We start from the raw sequence: 18,800 nt of genomic DNA, 5'->3' as shown, positions 1-18,800 counted from the left end.
ACGGTCCGGATGAAAGACCAAGTAAGGAGGTTTAGCTGATAATGCTTGGAGCTCTGAAACTCTCTTGGCCGAAGTGATGGCTACTAAAAAGGCAGTCTTGAACGACAAGAATTTGAGATCTACCGTAGCCGCAGGTTCGAAGGGGGGAGCGGTCAAAGCCTGGAGAACTAAAGAAAGGTCCCAGGGAGGAACCGCTTGTTTTACAGGGGGCCTGAGAAGGAAAGTACCTTTAAGGAAAATTTTACACAACTTGGCTGACATGAGTGGATTAGAGTCATGACCAATGTGATAATGTGAAATTGCTGCCAGTTGTACTTTGACCGTGGAACTGCTAGCACCATCTTTAAAAAGAGTGGTTAAGAAATCAAGCACCAATGGGAGAGGAGCAGTGAATGGATTCAGGCCTTGCCGCCCGCCACAAAGAGAACCGCTTCCACTTGCTACGGTAGATTTTCCTAGTGGAAGGTTTATGAGCTGCCACCAGGATAGCCTTAACAGGGACAAATACCGGGAGTCCTAATCAAGAGTGGAACTGGAGCAGCCAAGCAGTCAGCTTCAGGTTGTCCAGGTTCGGAGGAGACAGGCAGGATGGATGAGTTATCAGATCCGGGATTGGATCTAGAATCCAAGGAGGATTCACAGAGTGAGACCTTAGGAAGGGGAACCAGATCTGTCGAGGCCAAAACGGAGCAATGAGAATCATTCTGCAACCCACCGAGACGCTTTCTGAAGAACCTGGAGCATCAGAGGCAAGGGGGATAAGCATACAGAAGACCGGGTGGCCAAGCATGCACCAGAGCGTCTCTTGGAGAGCCTCCAGGAGGAGGTATCAGAGCGAAAAAACTGTCGCACTTGGTGTTTGAGGGAGAGGCAAAAAGGTCGCAAGACGGAGTTCCCCACCGTGCGAATATGCGTTCTGCTACTTGAGAATTGAGAGACCACTCGTAAGGGGTTAGAATGGTGCGACAGAGTTTGTCCGCCAGGATGTTGGACCGACCCGGAATGTGCGTTGCTATGAGAAAGCGATTGGTGGAAATTGCCCATTCCCAAACCCTCATGGCTTCTCGACAAAGAGGGTAAGACCTGGTTCCTCCCTGCTTGTTGATATACCAGACAACCGACATGTTGTCCGATTGAATCGCAATTGTTCCTAAGGGAAGAAAGTCTTGGAGTGCTAGCAACGCTAAGAGCACCGCTCTCATCTCTAGGACATTGATATGCAGTGAGGTCTCTGAATCGTTCCACGTGCCTTGGACGGTCCGGCCTGCAAAATGCCCCCCCCCCACCCGAGGCGGGAGGCGTCTGTGGTCACCGTGGCGAGAGGGGGAGAAGGACAAAATGGGCGGCCTCTGTGGAGATCTGGGGAGTGAAGCCACCACAGGAGGGACCGCATGCAAGCCTTGCTGATCGCAATGGGATGATGCATAGGAAGAGCAAGGTAAGACCACTGTACTAAAAGAGTCCACTGGAGGATGCGCATATGTAGTCCTGCGAGAGGAAGAAGTGCTATAGCAGACGCCATGGACCCTAGAGCCCTCAGGACCAACTCCGCCGGAACTTGATTTGAGTGGAGAATGGCCCGCACCTGGAGCTGCAGATTTTGAACTCTGTCCGCAGTGAGGAAGGCTTTTAAACTCCTTGTGTCTAACCTGGCCCCTATAAAATCTATTAACTGTGAGGGTGCTAGGTTGGATTTTTTTGTATTTATAGTAATGCCCAGACTAGGAGCAAGATGGAGAAAGGAGTCTCGTGCCAATAGTAGTAGATGCCTTGTTGAGGCGGTAAGGAGCCAGTCGTCTAGGTAGGGAAAGACCTGCACCCCCTGAAGCCTCAGGTGGGCCGCTACCACTGCTAGTACTTTGGTGAACACCCTGGGGGCTGTGGTGAGACACCAAAGGGAAGGACCCGAAATTGGTAGTGACTGGCTCCTAGCCGGAAGCAGAGAAACCTCCTGGAGCGTCTGTCCATCAGAATGTGGTAGTATGCATCCTTGAGGTCTATGGAGCACATCCAGTGATTCTCCCAGAAGGGGGAGAATAGACTGTAGAGTGACCATTCGGAACTTCTCCTTGGGAACTGCCAGGTTCAAGAGAGAAAGGTCTAAAATTGGTCTTAGATCCCCGCCTTTTTGGCACTAAAAAGAACCTGGAGTAGAACCCTGATCCGATCTGGGGGGACGGGCTGGATGGCTCTTTTCTTTAGCAGATGGCCAATTTCTGCCAAAGCGGCCTCCCTTTGACCGGGTGGGACATCCGGAAGGGACTTCAATTTTGGTGTGTGGCAAAACGGGATGTGGTATCCTCTGGATATTATCTGGAGAACCCAGCGGTCTGATGTTATGGACTCCCATGCCGCTAGGTGCTCCGAAAAACGTCCCCCGACTGCCTCCAGAGTGGAGCAGTCGGGCAACCTCAGGAAAGCTGCGCTGGCCGCTCAGAGAAAGGTTCTCTGGACCCGAAGTTCCTGGGAGCCCCTCTGCCTCTAGGGCGGCGTCCTCCCTGTCCTCCTCTGCCACGGAAGGACTGGTTGTCTGGAGCAGACTGAGATTGCTGCGACTTCCGGAACCACATCTTCTGACCCTTTTGGTTCCTAGAATAGGGCCTCTGGGGTGCAGAGAAGCGGATTCCGACGGCAGACAACGTCTTCCCGTCCTTCTCGCTCTGGGTCAAAGTGTTGCGAACGGTTTTGCCAAAAAGGGCAGAACCATCAAAGGGGGCGTTCGCAAACGACGCTTTGAAGGGCTCAGAAAAATCGCAGTGAAGGAGCCAGGCCTGAGGTCTAGTGACTAGGCCTGCCCCTGCGGCTCTAGCGGCGCCTTCCGTAGCATGGGAGAGTAGCCGCATAGAGGTATTAGTAACTGATCTAAGAGTGGCCATGCGGGTGGAGTGCAGCACCTTCTCCTCCTCCGACATGGACTCGTCATTAGGATGCAGCGAGATCTCATTAAAGAATACGCTGCATCTCCCCCAGTGTGCCAAGTAGTTCAGCGCCCTTACCGAGAAGGTCGCTGAGCTAAACATCCGCTTCCCCAAGCGGTCCATCGTCCGTGACTCCTTGCTCGGGGGATGGACTGAGGGACTCTCCTGAGCAAGTTCCCTCTTGGTGGCCGCCGCCGTCAACATGGCATCTACCGGAGGCCCCTTACTCCAATGGGCACGGTTGGACGGTGGGCTGAGGATCCTATCGGGCCTCTTAGGGATAGGCTCCACGGTGTCCGGTTCCTTCCACGCCCTGGTGGTAATGAGGTCCACCAGGGGGTCGGCAGGAGGGGACACCCAAGAGGTAGACGGGCCCGCTTCAAATGCCTCCAAGAACACGGACTCGTCCGAGGAAGACTTGGGGGCAGACCACCCCCCCCAATACGGAGCATTTCCATGATGTCCCCAAATGAGATATCCTCGGGGGGTGACCGTGGGGAACCTTCCCCTTCCTCCAAGTCCTGTCTTCCGTGAGAGACTCGGGGGAGTCAATGTGCCTCCTTTTGCACGTATGCTTGCGAGGAATATCCTCTGGGGGGCTGTCAGAGGACTCCTCGCAAGCAGCAACCTGTTCCAGTGGATCAGCTTGGGGCACAGAAGCGGGCTGTCCCAAGGGCCGGATGGTGGAAGCCTGACCCAGTGCAGAGGGAGCGCGGGACGGAGCCGAAACAAGTGCAGGGCCCTCTCCACTATATCAAACGCCGAAGGGGAGCCGACCTCGACCAAAGGATCCGACAATCAGCTCCCCCTCGGATCCGAAGAGTGGATCGAGCGCGAACCGCCGGATCCGGGACAGTGCGCTCCGACAGACTGCGCCGAAGGAGCACTGATCCCCCCGGATCCGAGGCTCGGATACAGGCTCCGAGAGGTCGGATCAGATGCACTCGAGGGCAAGGTCGGATCCGAAGTAACAAGTACTATCGGATCCGACCTACCCCGCCCGGCTGCTCGGCTCCAGCTGCTCCGAGCCCGGTAGCGGGTCGGAGAAGGAGCAATCTGTTTGAAAAGGGTGTTGAGCTCCCCAGAGGGGAGGCAAGAGCACTCCCATCTGCATCTGGGCCTGGATGAACCTTCTCATCATCCGTACAGATCAGCATCCGAAAGGCTATACGTAGATCTTGACGAGGCTACCGAGGTAGGCCTGGAGTGCCTCCTCGATAGCCTCGACGGAGATCGGGTCTCCTCCTCCTCAGGTCCCGGTGAAAAACAAACACACTGGAGACCGGAGCAGAGAAGGAGGAGACCGAGCCGACAATGGAGCCGAACGGAGCCGGGGAGAAGCCGCTTGGCTGGCGGGGCCAAACAGAGGTCTCGCCCGCTTATGGTGCTTCTCCCTCCGGTCCTTTTTCTTAGCATCCCTCTCCTCCAAACCAGAAACGGGAGGTTGAGTCCCAGGAGGAGGAGGGGGAGCCGCAGAAGGAATAACCGTGGGTACGGTTACTCCCGAAGGAGCGGAGGTCGGAGCAGAGGTCGGAGCAGAGTCCGGCGGTAAAAGGCCCGCCAAAACAAGCTTGGACCTCCACTCCTTCAATGCCCTGGGGTTGAACCCGGCACAAATGGAACATCCAGATGTGAGGTGTTCAACCCCTAGGCATCTAACACACCGAGTGTGGCCATCAGCTGGGGAAAGCTTATGGCCACACTCGGAGCATTTAGAAAAAACAGACTTGGGTTGCTCAGACATCCCAGTCTACAACAGTAGTTACTATAACTAAAAAGTAACTAAAGAAAACACAAATCACTCACAGGCCCAACACACACTACGCTAACAGCGAGGGGAGGGATATAACTTTTAGATTAAACTCTAAAAAAAGTAAATATACCAAAGGGGAAACCTACACTTTCACACAAAAAAACAAGAAAAAATCTTAAATTTTGCAATTTAAAGACTGAAAACTAGCACTTAGCTTGAGAAACAATCCGGTCACCATGCGCGGCAAACGAGATCTGAGGTCATGAGGGTAGAGCAGGGCATTATGGGTGAGGGGAGGAGCTGAGAGCTTGGATCCATAGCTGGTAAACCATGCCGGTTCGGATCCGATATCGGATCCATAACCCACAGGTTGCAGACAAATGAATCTCCTACTTCAGATCCCTGGATACCACCTTTGGCATAAATGTAGGATTGGTTCTCAATGAAACTCTGTCCTGATGGCTGTAATGCCATAAGGGCCTGCAACTCGGATACTCTTCTTGCTGAGGTTATGGCCAGAAGGAAAGCAGTCTTCCAAGACAGGAACTGTAATTCTGCAGATGCTGCTGGTTCAAAGGGAGGCAGTGTTAGTTTTTCCAACACGAAGTTAAGGTCCCAAGTAGGTAGGGGTGGTTTCCTTGGAGGATTGATGGTTTTGATTCCTCTTAGAAACGGTCTTAGGAGAGGATGAGAGAAGACAGGTGGATCAGTATTGTACTCTGCTGAAATTGCTGAAGCATGAATTTTAATGGAAGAGTAAGACAGACCATTGTGGAACATTTCTGCCAAGTATTCCAGGATATGCGCCATGTTCATCACTGTCGCATCTAGGCCCTTTGTGGGTGCTGAATATGCCTTTCTTGTGGAAGGCCGGCGAGCTTCCATAATAATATCTTTCACTCTCTGGGATAGCTTATCCTGAGGAGGAGTCTAGGTATTTTCCAGGCTGTTAGTTGCAAGATTTTCAGACTGGAATGCAGAGTTTTGTAGTTGTGCTGTGTCAGTAGAAGTGGCCATAGAGGAAGAGGCTATGGTTTCGTGCGTGACTTGCTCTAACAGTGGGTACCCAGTGCTGTCTTGGCCAGTCCGGAGCTATCAGAATCACTCTTGGCTGCTCTGTCCTGATCTTCAGTAAAACCTTGGTCATTAATGGGAGAGGTGGAAATGCATACACTGTTAGAGTTCTCCAGCTGAAAAAGAGGGCGTCCACTTTCCATGCTTGTGGGTGGTATGTCCATGAGCAGAATTTCTTCAGCTGATGATTGTGGGGGGAGGCAAAAAGATCTATGTCCGGCCTCCCCCATGATTGTGTTAGCTGTAGAAAGATGTCCGGGTGCAGCATCCATTCGTGTGCATCCATGATATTTCTGCTTAAGCTGTCCGCCAGTATATTGTCTTTCCCTGGCACAAACTGGGTTTGTAGCTGTATATTGAGCTTCAAAGAGAGTTCCCATAGATTCATTGCCAGCCTGCAAAGAGGATAGGAATGGGTGCCTCCTTGCTTGTTTATGTACCACATAACCGTGGTGTTATCTGTCCTTATTAGCAGATGGCCTTGATGCAGAAAGGGTTTGAAGGCTTCGACTGCATGCATCACTGCCAGCATTTCCTTTTGGTTTATGCGCATGCGTAGCTCTTTTTGTGACCATAGACCTTGAATGCATCTGCCCTCCAAGTGCGCTCCCCATCCGTGGTCTGAAGCGTCTGTTGTAATGATTTGGCTGGCTATTGGTTTGCTGAAAGGCAGACCCCTGTTTGACTGGCTTGCTTGAGCCCACCACAGAAATTCCTTTTGAAGGCATGGAATGAGTGGTATCAAAGTTTCCAGGCTGTGACTGTGCTGAGTCCATAAACTCCTTAGGTACCATTGTAGTTTCCTCATATGTAGTCTTGCTTGCGGAATCAGAAGAATGCAAGAAGCCATGTAAACCCAGGGCCTGCAGGATTTTCCTTGCAGTCAGCTGGGTTTGTCTTGTCAGATTTTTGAAGTAATCTGGTAGTTGACTGTTTTTCTTCTGTGAGGAAGGCCATTTGGGTGGTTGTATCTAAATTTGCACCCAGAAAAGTTATTCTTTGGGATGGAACAAGTCTTGATTTGTGAAAGTTGACTGTATATCCCAAGCCCTGAAGTAGGTGGATGGCATAATTCAAGTGTTTTACCAAAGTTTGTTGGCTGTCCGCTTGTATAAGGCAGTCATCCAGATATGGGTATATTTGAATCCCCTGAAGTCTGCAGTGTGCCATTACTGATGCCAGGCATTTCGTGAATACTCTGGGCGCAGTAGATAAGCCAAAGGGCAATGCTGAGAATTGATAATGCTCTGACCCTGCAAGAAATCTGAGGTGTCTTCTGCAACTTTGTCTAATAGGGACATGCAGGTATGCCTCCTTGAGGTCTAGAGTTACCAGCCAAGACCCCTTGCCCAGCATGGGAAGAAGCTGCTGTAGAGTCAGCATTTTGAACTTTGGCACTATGAGATAAGTATTCAGTGCGGACAAGTCGAGAATAGGCCTCCATTGTTTTTCTTTGCTTGGAACAAGGAATAGTCTGGAATAAAATCCTTGGCCTTGTTCTGAGAGAGGAACCTTTTCTATAGCTTTCATTTGCATTAAGCTGGAAATTTGTTTCAAAGCCTCTGCCCTTTTATTCGGTGGCAGGTCTGGCATGCCTTTTCTTTTTGGTAATGTGTGGAAATGGAACCTGTATCCTTTGTCTATTATTTGCAGTGTCCATTTGTCCCTTGTAATACTGTGCCAATTTTCTGAGAATAAAGAAAGCTTTCCACCCAAAGGTGCTTCCAATTGAGCCCTGGTTGGCGGTGTCAAAGTTAAGTCATTGAGCCGGTCCTTGTGCAGCAGTTGAAGGTCCTGCATTACCTCTCTGGTTGGGAGGTTGCCATTGACGTCCTCTGTAGGAGCCTCTAGCTTGCCCTCTGGCACGCCTGTTCTTGCCTCTCTGAAACCGCTCTGTCTGGAAAGGACCAATTCTTGGAAGGCCAATTCCTGCTGAATCTTGGTGGTTGTACTTGGAGAAAATCTTTGACTGTTTGTACAGATTTAGCCTTCTCTTCAAATTTCTTTAGGACCTCCTGAGCCGTGGAGCCAAATAACCTTTGCTTTTCCAGTGGAGCATCCAGCAGCTTTGCTTTAACATGGTCTGGCAGAGATTGTTCCTTCAGCCAAGCATGCCTACGTATGACTGCGCCAGTCATAGCTGACCTACATGAAGCTTCCAATGCATCATAACCACATTGCAAGAAATGGTTGCTAACCTGTTGTGAGTTATGTACCAGATCCTGAAGTGACTTGCGGTCTAGGGGGTCAGGTGAAGACAGTTTTTTATGCAATTCATCTAACAAATACTCATGGTACTGTATCATATGAAATTGACAATTTAATGCCCTCATAGAAAGAGTAGCAGAACTATACACTTTTTTACCCCATCTCTAAAGCTCTGGACTCCCTTTCAGAGGGAGAGGATTTTAGCAGTGGCAGCTGCAACCCCTTTAGGGCCCTGGGAAATAGTTTCTGGATCAGCAGAGTGGGCCTTGTAAAGGTAAAGATGCGAGTCCGGGACCCTGTAGTACCTATCAGGTTTGGCAGGAGCCGGAGGGAGAGAATCAGGGGTAGTGCTAGAGTCAGAGTACACATCATCAATGACATTCAAAACAGGAGGAATAGCTAAAGGTCTATGCTGAGGCAAATGTAAAAAGGTCCTTAATCTTTTCCTGGAATCAGAGAATTCCTGGCCCTGCCATTGGAAATGCTCTCTCATAGTGTGTAATGTCTCCCCAAAGGAAAACTCTTCAGGAGGGGAGGCCGAGGGAATAGATTCCTCGGCATCAGAATCCTCGTAGGCCGAAAAAAGGTACAGTTTTGTACCTACCATAAATGTAGATGTCCGATAGGTATGCATCTGCAGTCATAACATATGGGTTGTCCTGCCTCAGGCAGCCCTGCGGTCGGCCGGATTCCAAAGTCTGGGTCTGGCCTCGGCTGATGTCGCACCTTCCCCGACGTCAGAGCTCCTGGGGTATAAAGGAATCAGCAAACGCCATTTTCCCCAGTGTTTCTTGCCCCAGATGCCAGGTGCCCTCTAGGAAGGCTAAATTTGGATAAATGTTGAAAACTCCAAACAGTAGCAAACAAAATATATATATACATACAAACAAATACACCATAATAGATTCCCCCAGCTAGCTGAAAGAGGGGTAAGCACCCTAGGAATACCACAGAGGGGAAGGAGGGTGGGTAATCCTGACTGCAGATGCATACCTATCGGACATCTACATTTATGGTAGGTACAAAACAGTACTATGTCCTTCAAGGAAGCATCTGCAGTCATAACATATGGGTAGAATACCATAGCCAAACTGGGGGAGGAGGTACTAAGATAATGATGGTGTAGTTAAGATCCCCTGTAAAACTGCAGTTGCAAAACCTGCTCGGGATCTGGAGTATAAAGGTAGATTGTAATGCTTGGCAAATGTATGCACGGAGCTCCAAGTAGCATCTTCTAAAATGTCCTTGGTAGCCACCCCTCGTAGGAAAGCTGTAGTGGTGGCCGTGGGTCTTGTGGAGTGAGGCCTGATATTCTCAGGAGTTGTCTTTCCATGAAAAGAGTAGCAGAATCAAATGCAATTTCCTATCCATTTTGAAATTGTCTGTTTGGATATTGGTTTTCCTTGCACTCCTGTTGCATATGCTACAAAAAGTTGGTCAGTTTTTCTGCTGGTTTTAGTTCTGTCCAGATAGTAGCGTAGTTGTCTGTGTACATCCAGGGTGTGCAATAGTTTTTCCCCCCTGTTCTGTGGGTTAGGGAAGAACGTAGGCAAATGAATATTTGGTTCAAGGATACCCTGGATACCACCTTTGGCATGAATGTAGGATTGGTTCTCAGAGACACTCTATCCTGGTGAAAAATAAGGAAAGGCTGCACTGCCATTAGTGCCTGCAACTCGGATACTCTTCTTGCTGAAGTGATTGCTAGAAGGAAAGCAGTTTTCCAAGATGAGAACTGTAAGTCTGCTGATGCTGCTGGTTCAAAAGGGGGTAGTGTTAATTTTTCCAGCACAAAGTTGAGATCCCATGTAGGCAGAGGAGGTTTCCTTGGAGGTTTTACATTTTTGATCCCTCTTACAAATTGTCTGAGGAGAGAGTGAGAGAAGATAGGAGGATCCATGTTGTACTCTGCTGAAATTGCTGAAGCATGAATCTTAATAGAAGAATAGGACAGGCCATTGTGGAACAGTTCTGCTAAGTATTCTAGGATGTGTGCTAGGTTTGCCAGTGTGACATTTGTACCCTTTGGTGCACTCCAAATGAGGAATCTTTTCCGTTTTGCTGAGTATGTTTTTCTTGTGGAGGGTCTGCGAGCCTCCAGGATAATGTCCTTGACCCTCTGAGATAAAACTGTTTGGTTTTGTTTTGAGCAATTTTCCAGGCAGATAGCTGCAGTGTTTTCAAGTTTGGATGCAGGATCTTGTAGTTCTGCGTTAGAAGTAAAGGCCATAGGGGTAGAGGCCATGGGCTCGTCCGAGACATGCTTCTCAGTAGTGGATACCAATGCTGCCTTGACCAGTCTGGAGCTATCAGAATCACCTTTGGCTGTTCCTCCCTATCTTCAGTAGAACTTTGTACATCAATGGGAGAGGTGGAAAAGCATACACTGTTAGGGCCTTCCAGCTGAAAGAGAGGGAGTCCACCCTCCAGGCTTGTGGGTGGTATACTCTTGAGCAGAATTTGTTCAGTTGATGGTTGAGTGGGGAGACGAACAGGTCTATCTCTGGCATTCCCCATTTGTTTGTTATGATTTTGAAGATGTGGGGATGCAGCATCCATTCGTGAGCATCCGTAGTAGTTCTGCTTAAGCTGTCTGCTAGTGAATTCTCTTTTCCTGGTACGAATTTGGCCTGCAGTTGGATGTTGAGATTCAGGCCTAGGTTCCACAGATCCATTGCCATCCGGCATAGAGGGTAGGAATGCGTGCCTCCCTGTTTGTTTATGTACCACATGACTGTGGTATTGTCTTGTCCTTATCAGCAGATGTCCTTGCTGGAGGAATGATTTGAATGCCTCGATTGCATGCTCCACTGCCAGCATCTCCTTTAGGTTTATGTGCAAATTCAGCTGGTCTTGAGACCATAGGCCTTGGATACACTTGTCTTCCATGTGCGCTCCCCATCCTAGGTCTGAGGCGTCCGTGGTGATGGTCTGCCTTGGTTGTGGTTTGTTGAAAGGCAATCCTCTCTTGGTCTGGCAGGCCTGAGCCCACCACAGAAATTCCTTTTTCAGGCATGGAATGATTGGTATCATGGTTTCTAGACTGTGTCTGTGTTGAGACCATACATTCCTTAGGTACCATTGTAATTTCCTCATATGCAAACTGGCATGCGGGATCAAGATTATGCAGGATGCCATGTAACCCAGGGCCTGCAGGACTTTCCTTGCAGTAAGCAGAGTGTGTTGTCAAAGCCATGAAGTAGACTGGGAGTTGCTTTTGTTTTTCTTCTGTGAGAAAAGCCATCTGAGTTAGTGTCCAGATCCGCACCCAAAAATGTTATCCTTTGGGATGGCACTAGTCTTGACTTCTGGATGTTGAGTGTGTATCCCAAGGCCTGTAACAGGTGTATGACATAGGCCAAATCCTTTATTAGTTTTGTCTTGAAATCCGCTTGTATTAGGCAGTCGTCCAGGTATGGGTAGATTTGAATTCCCTGAAGCCTGCAATGTGCAATTACTGATGCCAGGCATTTCATAAATACTCTGGGCGCAGTAGATAAGCCAAAGGGCAATGCTGAGAATTGATAATGCTCTGATCCTGCAAGAAATCTGAGGCGTCTTCTGCAATCTGGTCGTATAGGGACGTGCCAGGTATGCCTCCTTGAGATCTAGAGTCACCAGCCAAGACTCCTTGCCCAACATGGGAAGAAGATGCTGTAGGGTCAGCATTTTGAATTTTGGCACAATGAGATATGTGTTTAATGTGGACAAGTCGAGAATAAGCCTCCATTGGATTTCTTTTCTTGGTACAAGGAATAGTCTGGAGTAAAATCCTTGGCCTTGTTCCATAGGTGGTACCCTTTCTATTGCTTTCATCTGAAGTAAACTGTTGATTTGCCTTAAAGCCGCTGGCTTCTGGTTTGGTGGAAGGTTTGGCATTCCGCTCTTTTTTGGTAAAGTGTGGAAGTGAAACCTGTATCCTTTGTCTATTGTTTGCAATGTCCATTTGTCTTTTGTAATGCAATGCCAATTTTTCGAGAATAAAGCCAACTTTCCGCCCAAGGGTGCTTCCACTTGTTCCCTGGTAGGCAGAATCAGAGCCAAGTCATTGTGTCTGTCCTGTGGAAGTGGTTGTAGTTGTAGCTGTGACAGTACTCCTCTGGTTGGCAGGTTGCCACTGACTACCCCTGTAGGCACCCTTTGATTGCCTCTGCCTCTTGGGCGTCTACTCCTGCCCCTCTGTGTTCTGGAGGTGTCTGGAAAGGACCAATTCTTTGAAGGCCAGTTTCTGCTGAACCTAGGAGGTTGGACCTGCAGAAAATCCTTTACTGTTTGCACAGATTTTGCTTTTTCTCCCACTTTCTTTAGAATCTCCTGTGCAGGGGAGCCAAATAAACTGTTTCTCCATTGGAGCATCTAGGAGTTTGGCCTTGACATGGTCTGGCAAGGATTGCTCTTTTAGCCAGGCATGCCTTCGAATTACTGCTCCGGTCATAGCTGATCTAAATGAAGCCTCCAGTGCATCATAGCCACATTTTAAGAAATGATTACTGACCTGCTGAGAGTTGTGTACCAAATCCTGAAGGGACTTAAGGTCTAAAGGTTCAGGAGAAGAAAGCTTTTTATGCAGCTGATCTAACAAATATTCCTGGTACTGTATCATATGGAATTGACAGTTTAAAGCCCTGGCAGAAAGAGTAGCAGATGTATAAACCTTTTTTCCCCATCTCTCTAATGCTCTTGACTCCCTTTCAGAGGGTAGGGGGTTTTTGGCAGTGGCAGCTGCAACACCTTTTGGGCCCTGAGAAATAGTTTCTGGGTCTGCAGCATGGGCTTTATACAAGTGAAAATGAGAATCCGGGACCCTGTAATACCTGTCAGGTTTGGCAGGGGCCGGGGGAAGAGACTCAGGGGCAGAACTGACATTATATGCATCATCAACTACTGTTAGCACAGGTGGTATGGCTAAAGGCATATGCTGTGGCAAGTGTAAAAAGGTCCTAAGTCTTTTTCTAGAAGAGAAATCCTGACCCTGCCATTGAAAGTGTTCCCTCATTGAGTGTAAAGTCTCCCCAAAGGAAAATTCTTCTGGAGGCGAGGCAGAAGGAATGGAGTCTTCTGCATCTGAATCCTCATAAGGTGAGTATGGCCCTTCCTGATGGTCTGATAAATCAGACCCATCCGAGGAGTAATCAAAGGAGAGAGGCTCAGGGGGTTCAGTCCTAGGCCTTTTGTCAGGAAGATGAAAGGCCCTGTCTGGGTGAGGTTGGGAACCCCTAATCAGAGATATAAGGTCCTCAGCAAGGCTGAGAATCTGAGAACTTGAGGAAGGTCTCTGAGAGGAAGATTTTGCAGGTAAAGCCTTAGAAATTTTAGCAGATTTAGCCCTGGAGAAGGCCTTAATAGACATAGAAGCAGGGGGCCTAGCTGCCCCACGTGCAGGAGTAGAAATGTCCAAAGGGATGGTGTCGGACAATTCTTGTGCGCTTGCTTCTTCGGTAGGGATGTCTGTAGCCGACTCAGCTGGGGCCTCTCTGGCCTCTGTTGTCGGAGGTATGATTTCGGCAGAAGTAAGAACCGAGGACTCTGTTTCAGCCGAAACAGAGACTCATGATAGGCTAACCGTGGTTTCAGCCGAAACCACGGGCCGCGAGTGTCGGTCCTTTTCCTTGCGTTTTTTGGCTAAATGTGTAGTTTGAGTCTGACGGCATTTTATATGCAAAAGCGGATCCAAAAAACTCTTCTGCAAACTCCGACAGACGTCTAATAGTCGGTCGGTTGAAGGAGGCACAGGCTAAGCAAGCTGATACGTCGTGGTCTGGGCCTAAGCAAGGAAGGCAGTAAGAATGGAAATCCTTATGAGGTATTTGTTTCCCACAAGTTAAACAATTATTTACTTTGTCTGACATCGGCTGAGGCAAGAAAGAGTCCCCAACAGGGTACTTAGCTTTTTTAGAAGTCTTCGGTAGCTGAAATCTCTGGATCTGACCGACCGGCACTTGCGAAAAGCTTCTGGTTCGGGCACCGCACGGCAAGAAAGACTGGGGAAAATGGTGTCTGCTGATGCCTTTATACCCCAGGAGCTCTGACATCGGGGAAAGTGCGACATCAGCCGAGGCCAGACCCAGACTTTGGAATCCGGCCGACCGCAGGGCTGACTGAGGCAGGACAACCCATATGTTTTGACTGCAGATGCATCCTTGAAGGACATCCTCCTCCTGGTGGTCCGAGAGAGTAGAGCCATCAGAGGACTCATCTGAGGAGAGGGGATCAGAGGGCTCAACCCTGGGCCTTTTGTCTGGAGGAGGTTCAAAGCCCCTGTCCGGATGAGGTTGAGGGCCCCTAATTAAAGGAGATAAGATCCTCTGCTAAGCTTGGAATCTGTGAACCAGTAGAGGGTCCCTGAGGAATAACCTTGGGAGGCAAAGCTTTTGAGAGTTTAGCAGCTTTAGCCCTGGAGAAAACCTTAATGGACATGGATGCAGGAGGCCTGGCTGCACCACGTGCTGGTGTAGATTTGTCTAAAGGAATGGTGTCGGAAGATTCCAGGACACCAGTTTGTTGGAAATTCAATAACAGACTCAGCCAGGGCCTCCGGGACTGAGGTAGTTGGTTGAGCGGTTTCGGTAATTGGAAGTACCAAGGACTTGGTTTCAGCTGAGACAGACACTCGCGGTAGGCCTGGCCGTGGTTTCAGCCGAAACTGCGGCCCGCGTGTCGGTCCTTGTCCTTCTGTTTCTTAATTAAATGTGAAGTCGGAGTCTCCGACGGCATCTTATACGAAAAACTAGCCCCAAAAAAATCCTCTGCAAACTCCGCCCGACGTCTAAGAGTGCGTCGGTTGAAGGAAGCACAGGCTGAACAGGCCGAGAAGTCGTGGTCTGGGCCTAGGCAGGGGAAGCAGTAAGAGTGGCAATCCTTATGTGGTATTTGTTTCCCACAAGTTAAACAATTATTAACTTTATCTGACATCGGCTGAGGCAAGAAAGAGTGCCCAACGGGGTACTTAGCTTTTTGAAGTCTTCGGTAGCTGAATTACAGGAGCTGGCCAACCGGCACTTGCGAACTGCTTCTGCTTCGGGCACCATGCTCAAGAAAGACTGAGGAAGACTGCGTCGGCTGATGCTTTTATACCCCAGGCGCACTGACGACGGGGAAAGTGGACCCAGACTTTGGAATCCGGCCGACCGAAGGGTTGCCTGAGGCAGGACAACCCATATGTGATGACTGCAGATGCATCCTTGAAGGACATCACCAAAAGTGTGATGAGACTTGGGGACAAAGGTGGACAGTGGTCTCACCTTCGAAAACCACATCGCCACAAGAGTCAGAAAATCATATGTGGCACACCTCATCACTAAGGGCTTTTCATCCAGAAAAAAGGAGGTCATTGTCGCACTGTACTCATCCCTCATTAGACCCATTATAGAAAAAAACGCCCCAGTTCATATGTACCTCTCAAGACATCTGCAGCAACTGGAAAGGCCGCAGAAATACTTCACTAAGAATCACAGACCTAAAGCAGATAACCTATGCTGACTGACTTAAATAACTCCAGCTATACTCTGTTGCATATAGTCTACTCAGAGACTATGTCTGCTCAACATACAAGGCCATGTCAAACCCAGAGCTGTTAAACGCTACACTTAAAGAAATCCCAATCCCTCAGAGCCACATGCTCTAGGGATCTAAACCTTGTCATCACAATAAACAAAACATGCTGGAGGGATAGGTTCGTAACCCAGAAACTCCAGACTCTGGAATACACTGCCCATACATTTCAAGAAGAGCGTCTCATTGGCCTTCTTCAAAAGGAACCTTTACGATTGGATGGGAGAAAGGAAATTCACCCTGGGGAAATTCACCCTGGGGAATCACATCAGTCGCCCTGCTAGACATGGGTCCAGGGGAAGTAAATAGTGCAAGAAGAAACAGCCAGAGAATTGTTGCGGCTAGGCTTGTATAGGCCCTAGGGCCGATAGCACAACCATGTGACAAAGTGGTCACTCACACCAGCTAAACTTGGAATGCGTTAGTGATTAAATAGAAATGCCCACCTAGCATACATTTGACACGATGCAAGCTAGGAGGTGAAGAAATCTGCATCATCGTAAGAAAGGAACATAAATGTTTACAAGTTATTACAAACGGCCTGATCTGGGTGAACAGTTTGGTGGAGGGTCAAATACAGAGCCGCATGTTGCTAGGAAAAAGGCACCCTCCCAAATCAGCAAGTGGAAAATGTGGGAAGAGGCACAAGCTCCACTGTGGCCATCTGGAAAATGGCTTATTCTTGCCAGTTTTTGCTAGACATAAAGCAGGAACACCGAGAATAAATGGAGTCAAGACCTATGGGAATAGGACTAAGGTTAGTCAGGACAAAGGGAAATATAGTACAAGTCTATCACTAAGTGTAGCAAAGGAAAGGGGCAACAGAAAGCACCACCCGAAACTTCTCAAAGCACACAAATGAAGTGCTCCGAAGACGAAGTAGCATAAGCAAAAATCTTAAGCAAAAAAGTCCACTCCACTGCACAAATACACTCATTAAAAGCCATAATGTATCAAATATGTACATATTACAGGCACAAAAAAGCATCATGAAGTTTTAATGCAAAGCATGTTACTAACAAAGATATAAGACAACCTTAATGTTTAAGGTCAGTAACTTACTTAAGGTAAATAACTTAGGTAATCTTGATGAGTGGATGGGAAACTCAAAATTCACCCCAGGGATCACTTCAGTGGCTTTACGCGACAGAGGCACTGGGAACTAATGCCGGGTGGCACAATGCCAGGGTAATCCTATGGGCTAGGCTTGTAAAGGCTCCACGGCAATTAGCCTAGTACAACACCTATGAACTGCACGGTTGTCTATCAGGTCATGAAGAACTAGTAGCAAATTTCACATCATCCCAAAGCACATCACATGGGCACACTTACCACTGTCAGGTAAAATTACACAGTCCAAAACAAGGTGGGGTGTGAGTCTTGAAAATGGATGGTCCTGTCCTCAACAGCTAGACCAAAAAACTGTTTCAAAATGCATTTTCCAGAAAACACACTCACTACACTAAAAAGAGAAGGAGAAATAAGCTTGTTCTTTTTAAATACCAATTGAGTGGAAAAAAATTTTTGGGACAAGTTTATTTCTGTTAAGGAAAGATGAACTGTGAGGACCTGCACATACTCATTTCCACGCAAACAAGATACTCAATGCCAAACATCAAGGAAATGCATAATTTTTCTAACCCCACTGAAGAATTAAGCAGTGGTACACGTACAGTGACCAACGACATAAGGAACATGCATCTTACCTTGCTGTTTAGGAACTTCCTTTCGTCCAATTAGGTCCCAATTTGTGGCTCCAAAAATAAGAACCTGCCCTTTGCACTTTGAGCCTTCAAGTTTCTGTCAAGTTAAGAAAAGCAGTACAAAAGTTGGTACTAATTACTAGACAACTTGTATCATACAACTACTTTCTGCAGATGCACTATGCATGCAATCGCTACAAACATGCTTTACACCGAAAACCTTCCTACAAATACATATGAACATGTGTATATTAATATGCACATTAAATGTACATAATACATACACAAATCTGCATCAACTTTCCCATTTTGTACATTGGGATTATTGCACAAAACTTGGCTGATAAGGTGATTTTAGGCAAAGTATACTTTTAGATTGTAGAACCAGCATGATAAAGTATAGGAGAGTTTAGCAATACATGGAACTTGGGGGCAAGAAAGATGTTCGGTGAAAGGCACAAAGTCTGAAGAGAGATTTTTGATCAAGAAACAGTACGATTCAGGTTTAAGGCTGCATGTGGGAGCTTGTCGTTAGTAAGGTTAAAGATTAAAGGAGGTAAGAGTATGTTTATGTAGTAAGTAGCCTGAAGAGTTTGAGCCTAGAATTAGATCTGTTCTTTGCTTAACAGGGAGCCAGTTTCCTTTTTTGGAGTTATACAGTCCTGTTCATTTAATGGTGAATCAGTGATACATTTACACACTGTTTTTAGTGAACGGTAGTGTAGTGAAGTTTTTAAAAGATGCTGCTGAGAAAAGAGGGAAGCAGAATTCCAGATGTAGAAGAATTACTTTTCCAAAGGCAATGCTGGTTGGGTATGATAAAAAGGGTGATTTTTTTTGCTCTGAGCAGAAGGGGAAACTTTCCTGAATAAAAAACACACACTGGTATAACCAGAGACAGTTACTTGGGCTAACAATTGCGCCAATGGTCCATTGTGGTCAGAGATTCTGAGGAGCGCTTAACATTCTTTGATATGCTGCAAAAGAGGTTTCTTGCTGATCCATTCATTGAAGCAGAGGAAATCATACCGTAGTAATCCACCCAATTAGTATTTTTTTTTTTTTTTTTAAGTGGCAGAGTACAGAACAGGAGGAAAGCGAGTAATGACGCAGAAGCTTGTGGATATATACATATGCTACACACGATATATAGAATGGATATAACAAATATATAAATGTACATACACACCAATAGATCCTTTCTCCAAAATCAGACCATGTTAAAACCAATGGCCAAAACTGAAGGTCAATAAATATACCAGTGCCTTTCAGCAAGCCAGTGAAGACCTTTGTAACTAACGCACTAACCACACATTCCTGTAAAGTTAATCTACTAGTTATGAACTTGGGAACCTATGCAGACAAAGAGCTGTCCTTTGATCATTACTTACCTACTACTGAAAGTAGTTTCATTACACAGCTTATTAGCTAGGGAAGGTATCCAGGTACAGGGATATGATTATGCCAATGTATTCAGCACTCAAACACATCATAAAAGTACAATGATCCCATTGGTATATACCTACCCAAACACTGAAAACAACTATTATCAACAAAGCTTTAAAGCCTGTAACAACACCTACTCTGGCCATT

The 18,800-nt window shown here is 47.5% G+C and overlaps 1 protein-coding gene across 1 annotated transcript in view; it reads right to left on the bottom strand.

Annotated features, from left to right (window-relative positions):
* The window catches only part of RCC2 (regulator of chromosome condensation 2), a 1,536,688-nt gene that overhangs the window by 1,278,852 nt on the left and 239,036 nt on the right, over positions 1 to 18,800 (bottom strand). The window contains exon 3 of the mRNA XM_044061821.1: positions 17,211 to 17,304. Coding sequence (XP_043917756.1) covers positions 17,211 to 17,304 — 94 coding nt within the window. The remainder of the gene's footprint in view (positions 1 to 17,210; positions 17,305 to 18,800) is intronic.

This window comes from Protopterus annectens, chromosome 2.part0, assembly GCF_019279795.1.
Source record: "Protopterus annectens isolate FY-2018-M chromosome 2.part0, PAN1.0, whole genome shotgun sequence".
Lineage (NCBI taxonomy): Eukaryota > Metazoa > Chordata > Ceratodontiformes > Protopteridae > Protopterus > Protopterus annectens.
The sequence above is the reverse complement of the archived record's forward strand: the minus strand, read 5'-3'. Positions and strand labels throughout refer to the sequence as shown.